The following is an 18,244-nucleotide window of genomic DNA, read 5'->3' as shown; positions in this document are numbered from 1 at the left end:
CCTCCTCCGCTTCTTGATCACCAATATCATCCTGCAGACCACCATTCTATGCTGCTTAACTACACTTATCCCAGTTACCACTTTACAGTCTCCAATCTTCTTCAGACTGGCCCTCCTACATAGGATATAATCCACCTGTGTGCATCTTCCTCCACTCTTGTACATCACCCTATGCTCCTCCCTCTTCTTAAAATACGTATTCACCACAGCCATGTCCATCCTTTTCGCAAAATCCACAATCATCTGACCTTCTGCATTTCTCTCCTTAGCACCATACCTACCCATCACTTCCTCATCCCCTCTGTTCACTTCACCAACATGGCCATTGAAGTCCGCTCCAATCACTAGTCTCTCACCCTTGGGTACACTCACCACCACTTCATCCAACTCACTCCAAAATTTTTCTTTCTCATCCATCGCACACCCAACTTGTGGAGCATATGTACTAACAACAGTCATCATTACACCATCAATTTCAAGCTTCATAAACATCACTCTATCAGACACTCTCTTCACCTCCAAAACACTCTTGGCATACTGTTCTGTTAGGATAACCCCTACCCCATTTCTTCTGCCATCCACACCATGATAGAACAATTTGAACCTGCTTCCTGTACACTTGGCCTTACTTCCCTTCCATCTGGTCTCTTGCACGCACAATATATCAACCTTCCTTCTCTCCGTCTTATCAGCTATCTCTCTCCCTGTACCAGTTATACTGCCAACATTCAAAGTTCCTACCCTCAGTACTACACTCCTAACCTTCCTCCTCTCTTCCTGCCTTCGGGCATGCCTTCCCCCTCCTCTTCTTCTTCGGCCAACAGTAGTCCAATTTCCGCCAGCACCCTGTTGGCTAACAGTACTGGTGGCGGTCGTTGTTATACATACTGTACGTACTGTAAATAGTTTTAAACTGTTCTTCATTACTGTATATTTTCTGCATTGCATCACTTTTTCATATTGTACAATGATCATGTTTTATTCACTATGGGCCAAATTCAATAAAGCCTACACTAAGTGTGCATGATATGTATTCAAGAACATTCTCATCACATGTTTTGTGCTTTCATACATGCTAGCAAAGATAAATTTAATAATACTAACATTATGAATGATACACTGTAGTAGCTACAGTACCTGCCAAACTTGGGAGTTATGCAGGATTAATTCCTTCCTGGCCTGGTGTTCACCACTGGTATCAAACCTGGCCATCTGGGAATAACTTTAGGCATAATCTGTGCTCCCAGCAAGTGTTATAAGCAATATTAAATTTCTTCTGTTCTGAATGGTAGACTATTATGAATACAGTGTGAGTGACTGTTAGCTGTGCAGTGGAACTTTGTTTTACAGCTAGAAATGAATTTAGCCGCAGTCACCTTTGCCCATTTTGTAGGAATGGTAAGGTACTCCAACTGCATTAGAAAGTTCTAGTGTATTGCTAGTGGGTTTGGATGTACTCAGTCCTTGGCCTGTTGCCACAACACACCCCTGAAGCCATGCATTAAACCCATTTAATGCACACCTTTTTGTGTCTTATTACTAACTTGTATAAAGTATGATGTTCATCGTGTTTCACTGTTGCAGTCATTACACTTGGGTTATCGTGCTGGCAGGCTACCCTCAGTTGGCCTGAATTCCAAAGTCCTGGTCCGGCATCAGTTGCTGTCGCCTCTTCCCTGACGTCAGTCCGCCAGGGTTATATAAGTTGCAGCTGACGCCATTTTCTTCCGTCTTTCTTGCCGCGCGGTGCCCGAAGCAAAAGCAGTTCGCAAGTGCCGGTCGGCCGACTCCTGAGATTTTCAAAATCGAATTTCAGAACCGAAGTCTTCAATAAAGCTAAGTAACCCGTTGGGGAAACTTTTTCTTGCTCTAGACCGATGTCAGTAAAAGTTAACAATTGTATTTCTTGTGGGAAGCAAATACCTCATAAGAATTTTCACTGTTACTGCATTCCTTGCCTAGGCCCTGACCACGACGTTGCTAGTTGTCGGTTTTGTGCTAGATTCAACCAACGCACTATTAAGCGTCGGCTTGATTTTGCTTTACATTACTTTGGCCGAAGGTTTAACTACATAATGCCGTTGGAACAACCGACAACCGGAATTTATAAAAAACGCAAAGACAAAGAAAAGGACAGGCATCCGAGGTCCAAAACTGACGATGAAGCCTCTTCTAGGCCAGTCACCGGTTCGCCGGTTCTCAGTGAGGCGCTTTCGCAGCCCCTGACACCCGCTACCTCAGAGCCACAGGCCGCCTCCGACTCCCACGTGGAGACAACTAGGCCTCTGGAAACTCAAGGTATTGGGCCTACGGAGACTGTTCCCTCAGATGGGTCCGGAGCAGGCATCGGCTTCTGAGGGTGTTTTCAGACCTTCACAGCTTACTATCAAGTCTACTTCAGCAGCCAAGGCAAAGTCTAAAACACCATTAAAGACAAAGAAACAAGTACAGCATTCTCCTGGACAGTCATCCATGCCAAAGAAACAGATGCTTAAAATGGCCGAAGACCTAATTACTCTGATCAGGGGTTCCCATCCCCCTCCTGGTAAAAGGCCTAGGCAAGACACTGACTATGACTCCTCTGACCAGGTTTCTGTTTCCTCTGATTCCTCTTCAGAACAAGGATATTCTCTTCCTCCCTATGAGGACTCTGATGCTGAAGAATCTATCCCTTCAGCCTCTCCTCCTGAGGATTACTCTTTTGGGGAAACCCTGCACACCATGAGGAAGCATTTCCATTGGGAGAGCCAGGATTACTCAGAATCCAAGAAAAGGCTCAGAGACTTTCTTTTACTGCCTCAGCACAGGCCCCTTGCCATTCCCCCTGTACTAGATATTGTTGATGATGTTTTTTCTGAATTCAGTTTGTCTCCTGATTCATTACCCCCTGCACCAGTCAAGCCAGATAGGTACTACAAGGTCCCAGACCCTCATAAATTTCTTTATAAAAACCCTGCTGCTGACCCAGAAACAATTTCTCATGGTCCCAAAGGGGTCAAGGCTTCCACTGCAAAAAACCCTGTTCCCTCTGATAGGGATTCTAGAGCACTGGATAGATGGGGGGAAAAGTTTACACTTCTGCTACTTTAGCTGTAATGGCTTTAAACTGCCAGTTTCACATGCTTAAATATCTACAATACCTAATGTCTTTGCTAAAACAGAAAATGCTTACAAGCTCACAATGTCCTGACAATAAGGAAATGCAGGATTTATTGCATGCAGCTGAACAAGTGGGAAAGCATACTCTGCAATGTGGTTTTGATTCATTAGAAGCTTCTTGCAGAGCTGCAGATGTCCTTCAAGGATGCATCTGCAGTCCTTACAAATGGGTTGTCCTGTCGTCAGGCAGCCCTTCGGTCGGCCGGATTCCAAAGTCTGGGTCTGGCCTCGGCTGGTGTCGCACTTCACCCGACGTCATAGCTGCAATTATTCGGGTATAAAGGCATCAGCCGACGCCATTTTCCTCAGTCTTTCTTGCCGCGTGGCGCCCGAAGCAGAAGCTGTTCGCAAGTGCCGGTCGGTCAGAACCAGAGATTACTACTACCGAATACGTCTACTACTACCGAAGACTTCTAAAAAGCTAAGTACCCCGTTGGGGACTCTTTCTTGCCACAGCCGATGTCAGAAAAAGTGAATAACTGTTTAACTTGTGGGAAACAAATACCTCATAAAGATTTCCACTCTTACTGCTTACCTTGTTTAGGCCCAGACCACGACGTAGCAGCTTGTCTAGCCTGTGCTTCTTTTAACCGACGGACGCTTAGACGTCGGTCGGAATTTGCTGAGGAGTTTTTCGGCTCCGATTTTGCTTACATTATGCCGTCGGATCCTCCGACTATGCAAATATCTAAAAAGCGCAAGGAAAAGGACCGACACTCGCGGTCCGCGGTTTCGGCCGAAACCGCGGTTAAGCCAACCGCGAGTGTCTCGGTTTCGGCTGAAACCAAGCAAGCGGTTCTTCCTTCAGCCGAAAACTTACCTCCTAGCGAGGCCTCTTCCAACCTGGTGGAATCGGCTTCTGAAATCACTCCTGCTCTTACAGTTTCTCAGGAATTATCTGACACTATCCCCTTGGATATTTCTACCCCTGCACGTGGAGCTGCTAGGCCTCCTGCATCCATGTCCATTAAGGCCTTTGCCAGGGCCAAAGCAGCTAAAACTACTAAAACTGTGCCTGCTAAGATCCCCTCTCACAGGCCTAGCTCTAGTTCACAAATGCTTAGTTTAGCAGAGGACCTCATTTCTTTAATCCGGGGATCCCAACCTCAACCTGACAGGCCCTCTCACCCACCTCCAGAGAAGAGGCCTAGAGCAGAGCCCCCTGAGCCTGTTTCAACAGATGATTCCTCTGATGATTCAGATAACACAAACCCTCCAGAGGCTCCTTTCTCCCCTTATGAAGACTCTGATGCTGAAGAGTCCATTCCTTCTGCCTCTCCGCCTGAGGAATTTTCCTTTGGGGAAACCTTGCATGCTATGAGGGAACAATTTCAGTGGCAGGGCCAGGATTTTTCAGACTCCAGAAAAAGGCTTAGAACCTTTCTGCATTTACCACAACATAGGCCTTTAGCCATACCTCCAGTACTTTCTGTTGTAGATGATGCATTTAATGATGCTTGTACTGCTCCTGATTCTCTACCTCCGGCCCCTGCTAAGCCCGATAGGTACTACAGGGTCCCGGACACGCATCACCATTTGTATAAGGCTCCCTTTGCAGATCCCGAGACTATCTCCCAGGGCCCTAAGGCTGTAGCAGTTACCTCTGCCAAAAACCCCCTCTGAAAGGGAATCCAGGTCCTTAGAGATGGGGTAAAAAAGTTTACACTTCTGCTACTCTTTCAGCTAGAGCATTGAACTGTCAATTCCACATTATCCAGTATCAAGAATTTATGCTAGACCAGTAAACCAAAAAACTGTCCTCGGATGAACCATTAGACAAAAAATCTGTTCAGGAAATGGTACATAACATTCAGCAAGTCAGTAACCATTCCTTAAAATGCGGCTATGATGCACTGGAGGCTTCCTTTAGATCAGCCATGACTGGCACAGTTATCAGAAGGCATGCATGGTTAAAAGAGCAGGCCTTACCAGACCATGTCAAATCAAAACTACTAGATGCTCCCATGGACAAGATCAATTTGTTTGGCTCTCCTGCACAACAGGTGCTAAAGAAGATGGAAGAGAAGGCAAAATCTGTCCAAACAGTCAAAGATTTCTTACAGGTCCAACCTCCAAGGTTTAGCAGGAATTGGCCCTCCAAGAATTGGTCCTTTCCAGACTCCTCCAGAACTCAGAGAGGCAGGAATAGGCGTTCAAGAGGCAGAGGCCAATCCAGGGGTGCCTACAGGGGCCCCCAGTGGCAGGGTAACAACCAGCGAGGTGCAGCCACAGACACAGCCACCACCACTGCTACAGGACAATCACAGTGACTTGGCTCTAGCACCGCCTACCAGGGAACAACTAGAAGCACCCTTGGGCGGAAAGCTAACTTTATTTTCAGTAAACTGGCATTACATCACAAGAGACAAGTGGATTTTGCAGACAATAGACCAAGGTTACAGGTTTCACTTCCATACTCTACCAGGGAAGAGAGGAATGCCAAACCTACCTCCAAATCAAAAGGCAGAAGCTCTAAAACAAATAACTCAATTATTATGGATGAGAGCTGTGGAAAAGGTACCATCTATGGAGCAAGGACAGGGATTTTACTCCAGGCTCTTCCTGGTACCAAGAAAAGAAAGCAAATGGAGACCTATTCTCGACCTGTCCGCTTTAAACACATTCCTCATTGTTCCAAAATTCAAAATGCTGACCCTACAGCAGCTTCTTCCCATGCTGGGCAAGGAGTCTTGGCTGGTAACTCTAGATCTCAAGGAGGCATACCTGCACGTCCCCATACGACCAAATTGCAGAAGATACCTCAGATTTCTTGCAGGATCAGAGCATTATCAATTCTCAGCATTGCCCTTTGGCTTATCTACTGCGCCCAGAGTGTTCACGAAATGCCTGGCATCAGTAATTGCTCATTGCAGGCTTCAGGGAATCCAAATCTACCCTTACCTGGACGACTGCCTGATACAAGCGGACAACAAAAACAAGCTAGCAGAAGACTTGAAAAGGGTCATTTACCTGCTACAAGCTCTGGGATCCACAGTCAATATAAAAAAGTCAAGACTGATGCCATCCCAAAGGATAACCTTTTTGGGTGCAGAGCTGGACACAACGAAACAAATGGCATTCCTAACAGTAGAAAAACAGGAGCAACTCCCTCTCTACTTCTTGGCATTAACAAAGCAGAATCATCTAACAGCAAGAAAAGTCCTGCAAGCCTTGGGTTTCATGGCATCCTGCATAATATTGGTTCCACATGCCAGACTACATATGAGAAAGTTACAGTGGTACCTAAGGAATTTATGGTCTCAGCACAAGCACAGCCTAGAAACCCAAATTCCAATAATTCCATGCCTGAAGCAAGAATTCCAATGGTGGGCTCAGGCCTGTCAATCAAAAAAGGATTGCCTTTCCACAACACTCAACCAAGCCAAACCATCACAACGGACGCCTCAGACCTCGGTTGGGGGGCTCATATGCTGGACAAGTGCATTCAAGGTTTATGGACTCAAGACCAGCTGCACTTACACATAAATCAAAAGGAAATGCTGGCAGTAAAACTGGCAATTCAGGCATTCAGACCATTTCTTCGACAAGGTCATCTGTTGATAAGGACAGACAACACCACAGTTATGTGGTACATCAACAAACAGGGAGGCACACATTCGTACCCTCTATGCCGGATGGCAATGGGCCTCTGGAATGTGGCTCTGAGCTACAACATTCAGTTACAAGCAATTTTTGTACCAGGAAAAGAAAACATTCTAGCAGACATACTAAGCAGAACTACCACGGATGCCCACGAATGGATGCTGCATCCGGACATCTTCAAAACAATTACAAGAAAATGGGGGCTCCCACAAACAGACTTATTTGCATCCCCACGCAATCACCAATTAAAGAAATTCTGCACAAGGACGTACCACCCACTTGCTTGGAAGGTGGACTCCCTATCTTTCAGCTGGAAAAAACTGACAGCATATGCATTCCCACCACTTCCTTTGATGCACAAGGTGCTATTGAAGATCAAAGAGGACCGCCCAAGGATCATTCTGATAGCTCCAGACTGGCCAAGACAACATTGGTACCCATTACTGAGGAGCATGTCTCGGGAACAAATATGGCCTCTACCCCTTGTTCCCCTGCTGTTAACACAGAACAACTACAACACCCTGCATCCAAACCTGAAAACACTGCAGCTGACTGCCTGGAACATTGCATAAGAACAAATAACCCAAATTTATCCCAAAGGGTTAAAGACATTATCTTGGAGGCTCGCAGACCCTCAACAAGAAAAAAAAAATTATTCAGCAAAATGGAAAAGATATTTCATTTGGAGTACTGCAAAAGGAGAAAATGTGTCACTGGTAAACATAGCCAACATCCTGGAATACTTGGCAAAGCTCTTCCACAAAGGCCTGTCCTATTCTTCCATCAAGATTCATGCATCAGCTATTTCAGCAGAATACGACTTGGATCCTCCAGTCTTCTCACATCCTCTGCTCAGGCAGTTTCTGAGAGGAATTAAAAACGTAAAACCGCCCAGGAAGCCACCATTGCCATCATGGGACTTGAACTTTGTGCTAGAAAAATTGACACTTCCTCCTTTCGAACCAGCAGCAACAGCAGAATTACAATACTTGTCATGGAAAACTGCTTTCCTGTTGGCAATCACTTCAGCAAGAAGGGTATCTGAGCTACAGGCACTAATGGCAGTACAGCCCTTCCTGATCTTCCATCAAGATAGAGTATCCATGAGAACTAATCCTACTTTTATGCCTAAGGTGGTCTCCAGAGTATCTTTGAATCAGGCAATCCACCTACCTACATTCTTCCCCAACCCACAGAACAGGGGAGAAAGACTGTTGCATACCTTGGATGTGCATAGACAATTATGCTACTACCTGGACAGGACCAAGGGCAATAGGAAAACTGACCAGCTACTGGTAGCATATGCAACAGGAATGGAAGGAAAAGCAATTTCAAAACAGACAATCTCTAAGTGGATAGGAAATTGCATTAGATTTTGTTACTCCTACCATGGAAAGAAAACTCCAGAAAACATCAGGCCTCACTCTACAAGGGCTACAGCCACTACCACAGCTTTTCTACGAGGAGTGGCTACCAAAGACATTTTAGAGGCTGCTACTTGGAGCTCCGTGCATACATTTGCCAAGCATTATAATTTACCTTTATACTCCAGATCCCGAGCAGGTTTTGCCACTGCTGTTTTGCAAGGGATCTTAACTACACCATAATTTTATTTCTCCTCCTCCCCCAGTTTGGCTGTGGTATTCTACCCATTTGTAAGGACTGCAGATGCATCCTTGAAGGACATAGTACAGTTTTGTACCTACCATAAATGTAGATGTCCGATAGGAATGCATCTGCAGTCAGGATTACCCACCCTCCTTCCCCTCTGTGGTACTCCTAGGGTATTTGCCCATCTTATAGCTAGCTGGGGGAATCTGTTATGGTGTATTTGTTTGTATATATGTACATACATGCCTATTTTTTGTTTGCTTTCTACTATTTGGAATCATTTGCATTTATCCAAATTTAGCCTTCCTAGAGGGCACCTGGCATCTGGGGCAAGAAACACTGAGGAAAATGGCGTCGGCTGATGCCTTTATACCCGAATAACTGCAGCTATGACGTCGGGTGAAGTGCGACACCAGCCGAGGCCAGACCCAGACTTTGGAATCCGGCCGACCGAAGGGCTGCCTGACGACAGGACAACCCATTTGTAAGGACTGCAGATGCATTCCTATCGGACATCTACATTTATGGTAGGTACAAAACTGTACTTTACAGGCTCTGTCATTCGAAGGCATGCTTGGTTAAAAGAACAGAGTTTACCTGATAATGTTAAAGCAAAATTATTGGATGCTCCATTACAGCATGATAATTTGTTTGGTGTTAAGGCTGAGGAGGTGTTTAAGAAAATGGAGGATAAAGCAAAATCAATGCAGACAGTAAAGGATTTCTTACAGGTTTAGCCACCTAGATTTAGCAGGAACTGGCCTTCTAAAAATTGGTCCTTTCCAGTGTCAGACAGGCCACAAAGAGGCCGATACAGACGCCCAAGAGGCAGATCTCAGCCACAAGGCTCATACAGACCTAAACAATGGGGTGCTTCAGCCCCCAAAGGTGGAGAAGACAAATCACAACCTTATAGGAAACAGTCCCAATGACTTCCCTCTACCAAAGCCAAGCACTTACCTTTTGACAGCACCCTTAGGGGGGAAAACTAGCACTTTTTCACAAAATTGGCACATCATCACCCAGGACAAATGGGTACTGAATATTGTTTCTCAGGGTTACAGGTTCCACTTTCACACCCTACCAAGGTCAAAAGGTATGCCAGACCTGCCACAAAACCAATGGGCAGAGGCACAAAAACAAATTTCTCTCTCATGGATATCAGAGCAATTCAAAAAGTACCACAGCAAGAACAGGGCAAGGATTTTACTCAAGACTTTTCTTGGTACCCAGAAAGGACAAAGCCTGGAGACCAATACTGGACCTGTCAATTCTAAATACTTTCCTATCCTGGATGTTCCAAAATTCAAAATGTTGACACTGCAGCAACTTCTACCCATGCTGGGCAAGAAGGCTTGGCTAGTTACTTTGTACCTCAAAGAGGCATACCTGCGTGTTCCAATCAGACAATCTTGCAGAAGATACCTCAGATTCATAGCTGGCTCAATGCATTACCAATTCTCTGCACTGCCCTTTGGCTTATCTACTGCGCCCACGGTCTTCACAAAATGCCTGGCACCAGTAATTGCATTTTGCAGACAAAAAGGAATTCAAATATCTCCCTACTTGGACAACTGCCTTATTCAAGCAGAGAGCAAGGACATTCTACTAAGGCATCTGGCGTTTGTAAAAGAATGACTAATTTGCCTAGGGTACACAGTAAACGAAAATAAATCAAAATTAGTGCCCTCTCAAGAGATAATATTCCTGGGTGCAAGCTTAAATACAACTGCCCAGATGGCTTATCTCACGCAAGACAAGCAAAGGCAACTGACTCATTACATTCAAATGATGGCAACAAAGACCCAGCTACCTGCAAGAAAAATTCTGCAGGCTTTGGGCTACATGGCATCTTGCGTTCTGCTAATTCCATATGCAAGACTGCATATGAGGAAGCTACAGTGGTACCTAAAAAGTGTTTGGACTCAACATTGCCACAGCCTGGAAACAATAATAACTCTTATTCCCTGCCTGCAACAAGAGTTTCGACGGTGGGCACTGGCCTGTCACCACAACAAGGGACAGCCTTTCACTTTACCCACGGCCAGGCAGACAATAACAACAGATGCATCGGATTATGCCTGGGCGGCACACATGGCAGGAAAATGGATTCAGGGCATGTGACCCATGGACCAAATGCATCTTCACATCAATCAAAAAGAGATGCTAGCTGTACAGAATGCCCTGACAGCCTTCAAGGATCTGCTACATCCAGGACAACTACAACTAAAGACGGACAATACTACAGTTATGTGGTACATAAACAAGCAAGGGGGCACACATTCCTACCCTGTCTGCAGGCAAGCCATGACTTTGTGGAACACAGCACTGACCTATCAAGTACATCTGCAGGCACAATTCCTGCCAGGAAAGAAAAATACTCTGGCAGACGAACTAAGCAGAAACTTCATGGACCCTCATGAGTGGAAACTAAATCCACAGGTCTTCAGCATGATAACAAGGAAATGGGGATGCCCAGACATAGATCTCTTTGCCTCCCCTCACAACTACCAACTACAGAGATTCTGCACAAGAACTTATCACTCACAAGCATGGAAAGTGGATGCTCTATCTTTCAGCTGGAAAACCCTAACAGTTTATGGCTTTCCACCACTGCCTCTCCTTCCCAAGGTGCTCCTAAAAGTCAGACAAGAGAAGCCAAAAATGATTCTGATTGCCCCTGACTGGCCACGCCAGCACTGGTACCCAATCCTAAAGAGCTTGTCTCAAGGTCCAGCCAGGGCTTTACCTCTAATTCCTCATCTTCTGACTCAACAAAACAATCAGATCCTGCACAGCCAACTCAGAACCTTAAATCTGGCTGCATGGCGGATAATATAGCCACTCAGAACACACCTCTCTCTAAAGCTGTTGTGGATGTCATTTTGGAAGTCAGGAGGCCCAGCACCAGGAAATCTTATGCAGAAAAATAGAAGCGATTATGTGCTTGGAACCAGGCACAAGGTCTTGAACAACTTGTTCCAAATATTCCTCAGATTTTACAATACCTAACTGAGATGCTGGACAAAGGCCTATCCTTCTCATCAATTAAGATCCATGCCTCTGCCATTTCAGCTCATTACAATACGGAACCTCCTATTTTCTCTCATCCTCTGCTAAAACAGTACCTCAGAGGGGCAAAGAACATAAGACCCCCAAGGAGAGCACTGATACCTACATGGGACCTCAACTTTGTCTTAGAAAAGCTCACACTACCTCCTTTTGAGCCAGCCAGCACAGCTGACATAAAATTCTTATCATGGAAAACTGCTCTGCTCCTAGCAATAACTTCAGCAAGAAGAGTCTCAGAGTTACAGGCATTAATGGCGGTGGAACCTTTTATCATTTTTCATCCAGACAGGGTTTCTCTAAGGACAAACCTAACATTTATGCCAAAGGTAGTATCCAGTGTAGCTCTTAACCAAACCATTTATTTGCCAACATTTTATCCAAATCCCCAGAATAAGGGGGAGAAACTTCTGCACTCTTTGGACATACACAGGCAGCTACGCTTCTACTTGGACAAAACAAAAGCTTTCAGAAAAACTGAGCAACTGTTTGTAGCCTATGCTGCAGGATCACAAGGAAAGGCTATCTCAAAGCAGACTATTTCAAAATGGATAGGACACTGTATTCGTTTCTGCTATGCACAGCATGGCAAATCATTGCCTTAGAACATTAGGCCACATTCTACCAGGGCAGCAGCCACTTCAGCAGCCTTTCTCAGAGGAGTACCAATCAAGGAAATTTTGGAGGCTGCAACTTGGAGTTCAGTGCACACTTTTACCAAGCATTATCACTTACCTCTTTACTCTAAATCCAGAGCAGGCTTTGCCACTGCAGTTCTGCAGGGCCTCATAGCCACTCCAAATCCTATTTAGACCCAGCCGCCCTACCTCAGCTTTGGGATTCAACCCAAGTGTAATGACTGCAACAGTGAAACACGATGAACATAGTACAGTTGTGTACCTACCATAAATGTAGATGTTCGAGTGTATTCACTGTTGCAGTCCAGGTTACCCACCCTCCATCCCCCTTTCTTTGCTGGGACTTATTTATACTTTTCTATCCTATACAACCTATGTGGTGTATTTGCTTGTAGATGAAGGTATTGTGTTTATTTCACTGTATGTTTTTTATAAGCAATATATGTATTGCCTACCTTCTTGGGGGCACCTGACGTCAGGGGCAAGAAAAACTGAAGAAAATGGCGTCAGCTGCATCTTATATACCCCTGGCGCACTGACGTCAGGGAAGAGACGATAGCAACTGATGCCGGACCAGGACTTTGGAATTCAGGCCGACTGAGGGTAGCCTGCCAGCAGGATAACCCAAGTGTAATGACTGCAACAGTGAATACACTCGAACATCTACATTTATGGTAGGTACACAACTGTACTTTTCACGAATGTAGATAAGAGCCTGCTATGTTTAATAGACTCAAACATTAATATATCTGCTAAATGTTAGGTATGTCTTGAATGCTGGATGTTGGATATTATTTTATTTATGTTTGCAGCATAGTATTATATGTAAATAGTAAACCAGAGTAAACAAATGTTACTAATTAATTTTAATAAAATTCTGTAACTATTGCTACCTGTACAACATAGCATTAAATCCTGTGGTATTGCAAACATTTAAACCATTGAACAATGAGCCTTAAAAGTTCCAATAGTTCCATTAGCCATTTCATAACACTCAATGACTCAGTAATATAGTTTATAATCTATCAGAACCTTTTGAATGAATGACATCACCCACACAATCCTACATCTTTCAAAATTCACTTTCCAGGGGCAGTAAGACACTCCACGGTATACCTGTCATAGATTTGTTCATGCAAATCAGGTAACGGTGCAGATTTAACAAAATATAATGGGCACCATGATGGGAGTTATCGCTAACATTGATTATATGCATTCTAAATATAAAAATATTTGATGACCGCAGTGTAAACCTTGTAGGTTTGTATATTTTTTTATGGCCCTTTTTTGTGTGTATTCATGTATATATGGGTATGTTTGTGCATGAGATATGTACAGGTGTGTGTGTGTGTGTGTGTGTGTGTGTGTGTGTGTGTGTGTCACAGCATTACTAAAGATTGTACATGAAACTGATTGAAACATAATAAGAGTGAGCAATTTCATCTATAATCACTAACATCAAGAAGGATATATATCTAAGCAAAATGGTTGCAAACGTACACAATATGTATGTTCCATTGAGATAAATCAAAAACACAAACACCCTCGCAGTAAAGCACTAACTTAAACAACTACAACAAATATCAATATATAACGCCTACATAAACCTAAACAATTAACAACACCATAAACTGCATACACTTTAGACCTAAAAGCAAAAATGTCTATCTTTCCCTGCATCTTTAAAGGACTGTCTATAGTGATAAACAAAAGTAAACCTAACTGATGCATAAAAAGTAAAATTGATTCATTAAATTTAACTACAGACAGCAAAACACCTTACTAGCTACATATTCTTATAGTCAGAAAAATACAGCTTAAACAGTGAACATTTACATACCTCACATTGTGTTATTTTGAAAACATTTCTTTGTACATGGAAGGGCTCTGCCCCCCCGCCCCACTCCCTGACATGGGGGCTCCACCTTCCATACCGTATAAATTAAATATACTAACTAACTCCATGGTGCATAATGGTGAAGAAAGGGAAAACAGTGAATTGTGCAATAGCTGATATTCTTCAATTTGACTATAGCATAATTCAATCCACTTCACTAACCACAATTTTCACAGGAAAAATGGTCAGAAAATTAAGTAGACCAGAGATTTTATATATATATATACACACACACACACACACACACACACACACACACACACACACTGTGTGTGTGGGTGTGTGGTGTGTACACATAAAAAGTTTTTTGAATCTTTGCAGATTCACGGCTCATACTAGGTTGTGTCAGTTAGAAATGGGAGATCAGCTGAGGCTGGAATGTCTGGAAATGTACTGCTGGCAAAAGAGACAGTTGTAGAACTTTCCCTTTAGCTGACCTTCTTAGCTTACCAAAAGAAGTTTAATTTAATGTTTGTGTCTGGAGAAGAAAGAGCTTTTTACAGTATGTTTGAAAGATGGCAAAAAACATGGATAAGTTACTGGTAGTTTCTCCTGGAATTCTGAAAGCAAGCAGCGACCTGTGCCATTCTGTCTGAAAGGAATGAATTGTCTGAAGTTGAGGGATGTTCAAAAACTGTCATCTTCTGGGGATACAAAGTGCATTGTAGGCATACTGCTCAATTGTCCATATTTTTGCAGAATGTCCAGATTTTTGCCTCACATTTTTGGTCTCTGTTCCTCATAAAATTTTGGTTTTCTGGCAAATCACTGAAGATTGAAGTCACTCAGTAATGACATACATTTGAGTTTCCAACTTCATAATCTTCAGAAAATGCATGCTAACAAAAATCCTGTTATGCTAGCAACTTTCTACGTTTGTATGAGCAATTGTATGAGCAATATTTAAATTCTGTTCTTATTGCTGGGCCATTGTCCCCCATTATTTTTGGCTTTTTGCAGATTTCTTGCATAAGGGGTTGAGAGGTATGATTGTGGAAAGGAGAAAGGTTGGCTGTAAAACAAAATTGCATCTGTATGTCCACATCAGGTTATTAAAAATAATAATAATAATAAGAAGCATAACTTATAGTGTAAAATAATAATACTAACCCTGTATAGTGCTATAGAAAAGTTAAAGCTGCAAATATGGAGGCAGTATTTCAAAAAATATTTTTTTAGTTTCTAACTATGATGCCCTTTTATTGTATGGCATGGCTTCACAAAGTATATCCAGAGTGGTTCAGAAGAGTGTGTGCCATAGGTTCATTTAGGATGGTACAACCCATATATGGCTATTACGCAGTGTAAATGTCGCCAACAAATTGTTATTCATTAGAAGTGAGCTCAGAATGAAATATTTTGAAGTGCTGTTAAGTTTAAAATTATGCTAACTCTGACCTCGTCAAAGAGTTGTTCTGTCTCATTTGCATGGATCTTTTTTCATTTGTGATTTATTTATAATGCTGTCTGTGAATGCTCATGACACTAAACTATGGAGTCCTGTAAAATGTCTCCTGATTGCACTGATGCTTGCTTCTAAGTCAGTTTATGTTCTTATATTACTTAGCATGTAACTTTATAGTTTGTTTAAAACTGTTATGTTAATGTTACAGAAGAGATTTAGATCTCTAGGCAGGGTACTTGTGATGCAATTTGACTTGCTGATGTGAGTAAATCCATCAGTAATAGGTCACAAGATGTCTTATATACCAGACACAGATCACCTCTTACCAGTCTGTAAGGTACTGAGTATAGTGATAGTGAGTCGGTCCATGTTGGGCATCTTGTATAGGCCTTGCATCCTTTTAGTAAGGTATCTCTGTGGACATTCCAGTTGTTGCATATGTCTAGACAGATACCTGCCAAAGGGAGCATTATACGGAATGACTGGCCTAATGAGGGCTGAGTAAAGAGGGACAATGACATCCCTAAGTCGAGACACAATCCCTTTATTTATAAGGTGAGCATTATAGAAGAACTTTCTTACAACAATGGATACATTCTTCTAACAAAGTCTTTGACAGGCTACTGTATAACCAGATCTTAGAATATGTCAGGAAGTATGTTTTACTTAATGATAGGCAACATGGATTGTGGCCCAACTACAGTACTATTACAGCAGTATATACCTCCACTAATCAAATTTACAGGAATGTGGATGCAGTGTTTCTCCCTTGTGCCTTGCTTCTAGATCTGGAACAGACATTTAAAATGATTTTTTACTCACTACTCTTACTAAATTAAATATGTGCAGGTTCTCTCAAATTCAGTGGTTTTGTAGACTATCTTGCCAGCAGGTAAGTCATACCTCTCAACTGTCTAGATTTTTGTAGCATATCCAGATTTTTACCTCATATTTTTGGTGTGTTCCTCATAAAATTTGTGGTTTTCTGGCAAATCACGCAGGACTGAAGTCACTAAATAATGGCATACATTTGATTTTCAGACTTCATATCCTTCAGAAAATGCATGCTAACACAAATTATGGTATTCTAGCAACTTTCCAAGTTTATTAAGAGATAAACAAGTTTAAAAAAACGAGAGTTACAAAAAGGATGCAAAAATGTTAGCATATTATCAAAAACAGTGTAAAATCTGCAGCGTTTGATGAATCATGTTACAGAAGTCTATGTCACAAAGTTATTTATGTTTTTGTTTGTGGAAGAGAATGATGTAAAATGTGGGTCTTCTTTCTTTGAATGATTGGTGCTACATTAGTCATGTAATCTGGTTTCCTGTGTACTTAACAGCTTCAAAATGATATGCATCGGAGGGGAGGTTTCAAAAAATCCTTTAAGGGTAAATCAAGCTTTAAAATAGGTACGTACCTACAAAATAGGTACAGTTGCCGTCTGGTTACTGGCCATGTTGTTACATATCACAATATTGATATGAGTATGGTGTGTCTAAAAAAAAGACAAAAAAAGTGCTTGGCTGCCCTGCCTTAAGAGCATAGATTATTTCTGTGTCTTTATGAAGTGTTATCACTTTTTTGTTTGTGATCCACTCTGTGATGTCTGACAATTCAGTTCTTTTTGCATAGGTACATGCCACAAATCCTGTAATGGGAAATGCTGGGGGCCTGATGCAGACAGTTGCCAAAGATGTGAGTATTTTCCAAACTTGCATTTTTTTATTTTTTTAAAAACATATTTAATAAGCCCAAGTGTCTTATTTTTTTGCCAAAGTTGACTACTTTTTATTTCAATTGCCTCAATTCTTCATTTGCATAATTGTTTGTAACCATTGTTATTACGACAAAATACAGTAGTAGCTGATATTTTGCTGTCATTATATTGTTTTGTTTTTATTTGAAAAGAGTAATGGATATCAATGTACTGACATGTCCTTATGTTTAATTTCCAGATTTCTAGCCATGCAGTGGAATGAGCTAATACCTTTTTTATTTTTTTCCAGTGACCAAGACAGTCTGTGCTCCGCAGTGTAATGGACGGTGTTTTGGTAGAAACCCCAACGAGTGTTGCTTTTCAGAGTGTGTGGGGGGATGCTCTGGGCCGCTTGGCACTGACTGCTTTGTGAGTAACATGAGTCCTCAGTGACTGTCATACATCTGAGGATTATTACTTTTCTCTATTTTCTGTTTGAGGTGATGCCTTTTTTTGGCAGGGTAGACAAGGCCTCCATTATGTATAAGGAGCAATGTGCATGTAATGGCAGCAGTTGCTGTAAAATCTGACTCAGCGCAAGCCCCCATCCCCACCCCCACCCCACCAAAGAGACCTCTATGAAGCAGCATGGCAGCAGCCACTCTTCCAGATGTTGAGTTTCTGATCCAGGTTGGGATTCAATCCCAGAATGGCTGATGGAAAACAGCAGCACATGGAAGAGTGCAGTACTTATTGATAGACTGTCCCCTCATGAGGATATCCAGTAAAAGGAGATAATATCATATTGCATACTCATATAAGAAATGCTGGTGTAAGTCATGGGGTTGCCTCAGTTTGCACTGTAACGTTTGTTTGGGTTAGCTGCTACAACCTACTCTGTTTGATAGTACATGTCTGTAAACAAGACTCATTAACCATTTTTTAATGATTTTTATACTAGTAATAGTAATACTGGAACAACTGAAGTACTAAGGACCTACTGGGCACCATCTTTTCTTTGCAAGTCACGTTAAGGGTTAGTCATAGGGAAAGGTAGTCAGTTAAGTTATTAGTGCAAGTTAAAGCTTTGTGCAGCAGTGAGAAAAATTATACACAAAGGTGTTGCTTCTCGGAGAGAAAAATCAAAATCTAGGTGTGGT

General features: G+C 42.5%; 1 protein-coding gene across 1 annotated transcript in view; it reads left to right on the top strand.

The window, feature by feature from the left end:
- ERBB3 (erb-b2 receptor tyrosine kinase 3) overlaps nt 1–18,244 on the top strand; it is a 708,562-nt gene that overhangs the window by 407,852 nt on the left and 282,466 nt on the right. The window contains exons 5-6 of the mRNA XM_044083747.1: nt 17,021–17,083; nt 17,395–17,513. Coding sequence (XP_043939682.1) covers nt 17,021–17,083; nt 17,395–17,513 — 182 coding nt within the window. The remainder of the gene's footprint in view (nt 1–17,020; nt 17,084–17,394; nt 17,514–18,244) is intronic.

The sequence above is a fragment of the Protopterus annectens genome, chromosome 9.part0, assembly GCF_019279795.1.
Source record: "Protopterus annectens isolate FY-2018-M chromosome 9.part0, PAN1.0, whole genome shotgun sequence".
NCBI classification, from domain to species: domain Eukaryota; kingdom Metazoa; phylum Chordata; order Ceratodontiformes; family Protopteridae; genus Protopterus; species Protopterus annectens.
The sequence above is the reverse complement of the archived record's forward strand: the minus strand, read 5'-3'. Positions and strand labels throughout refer to the sequence as shown.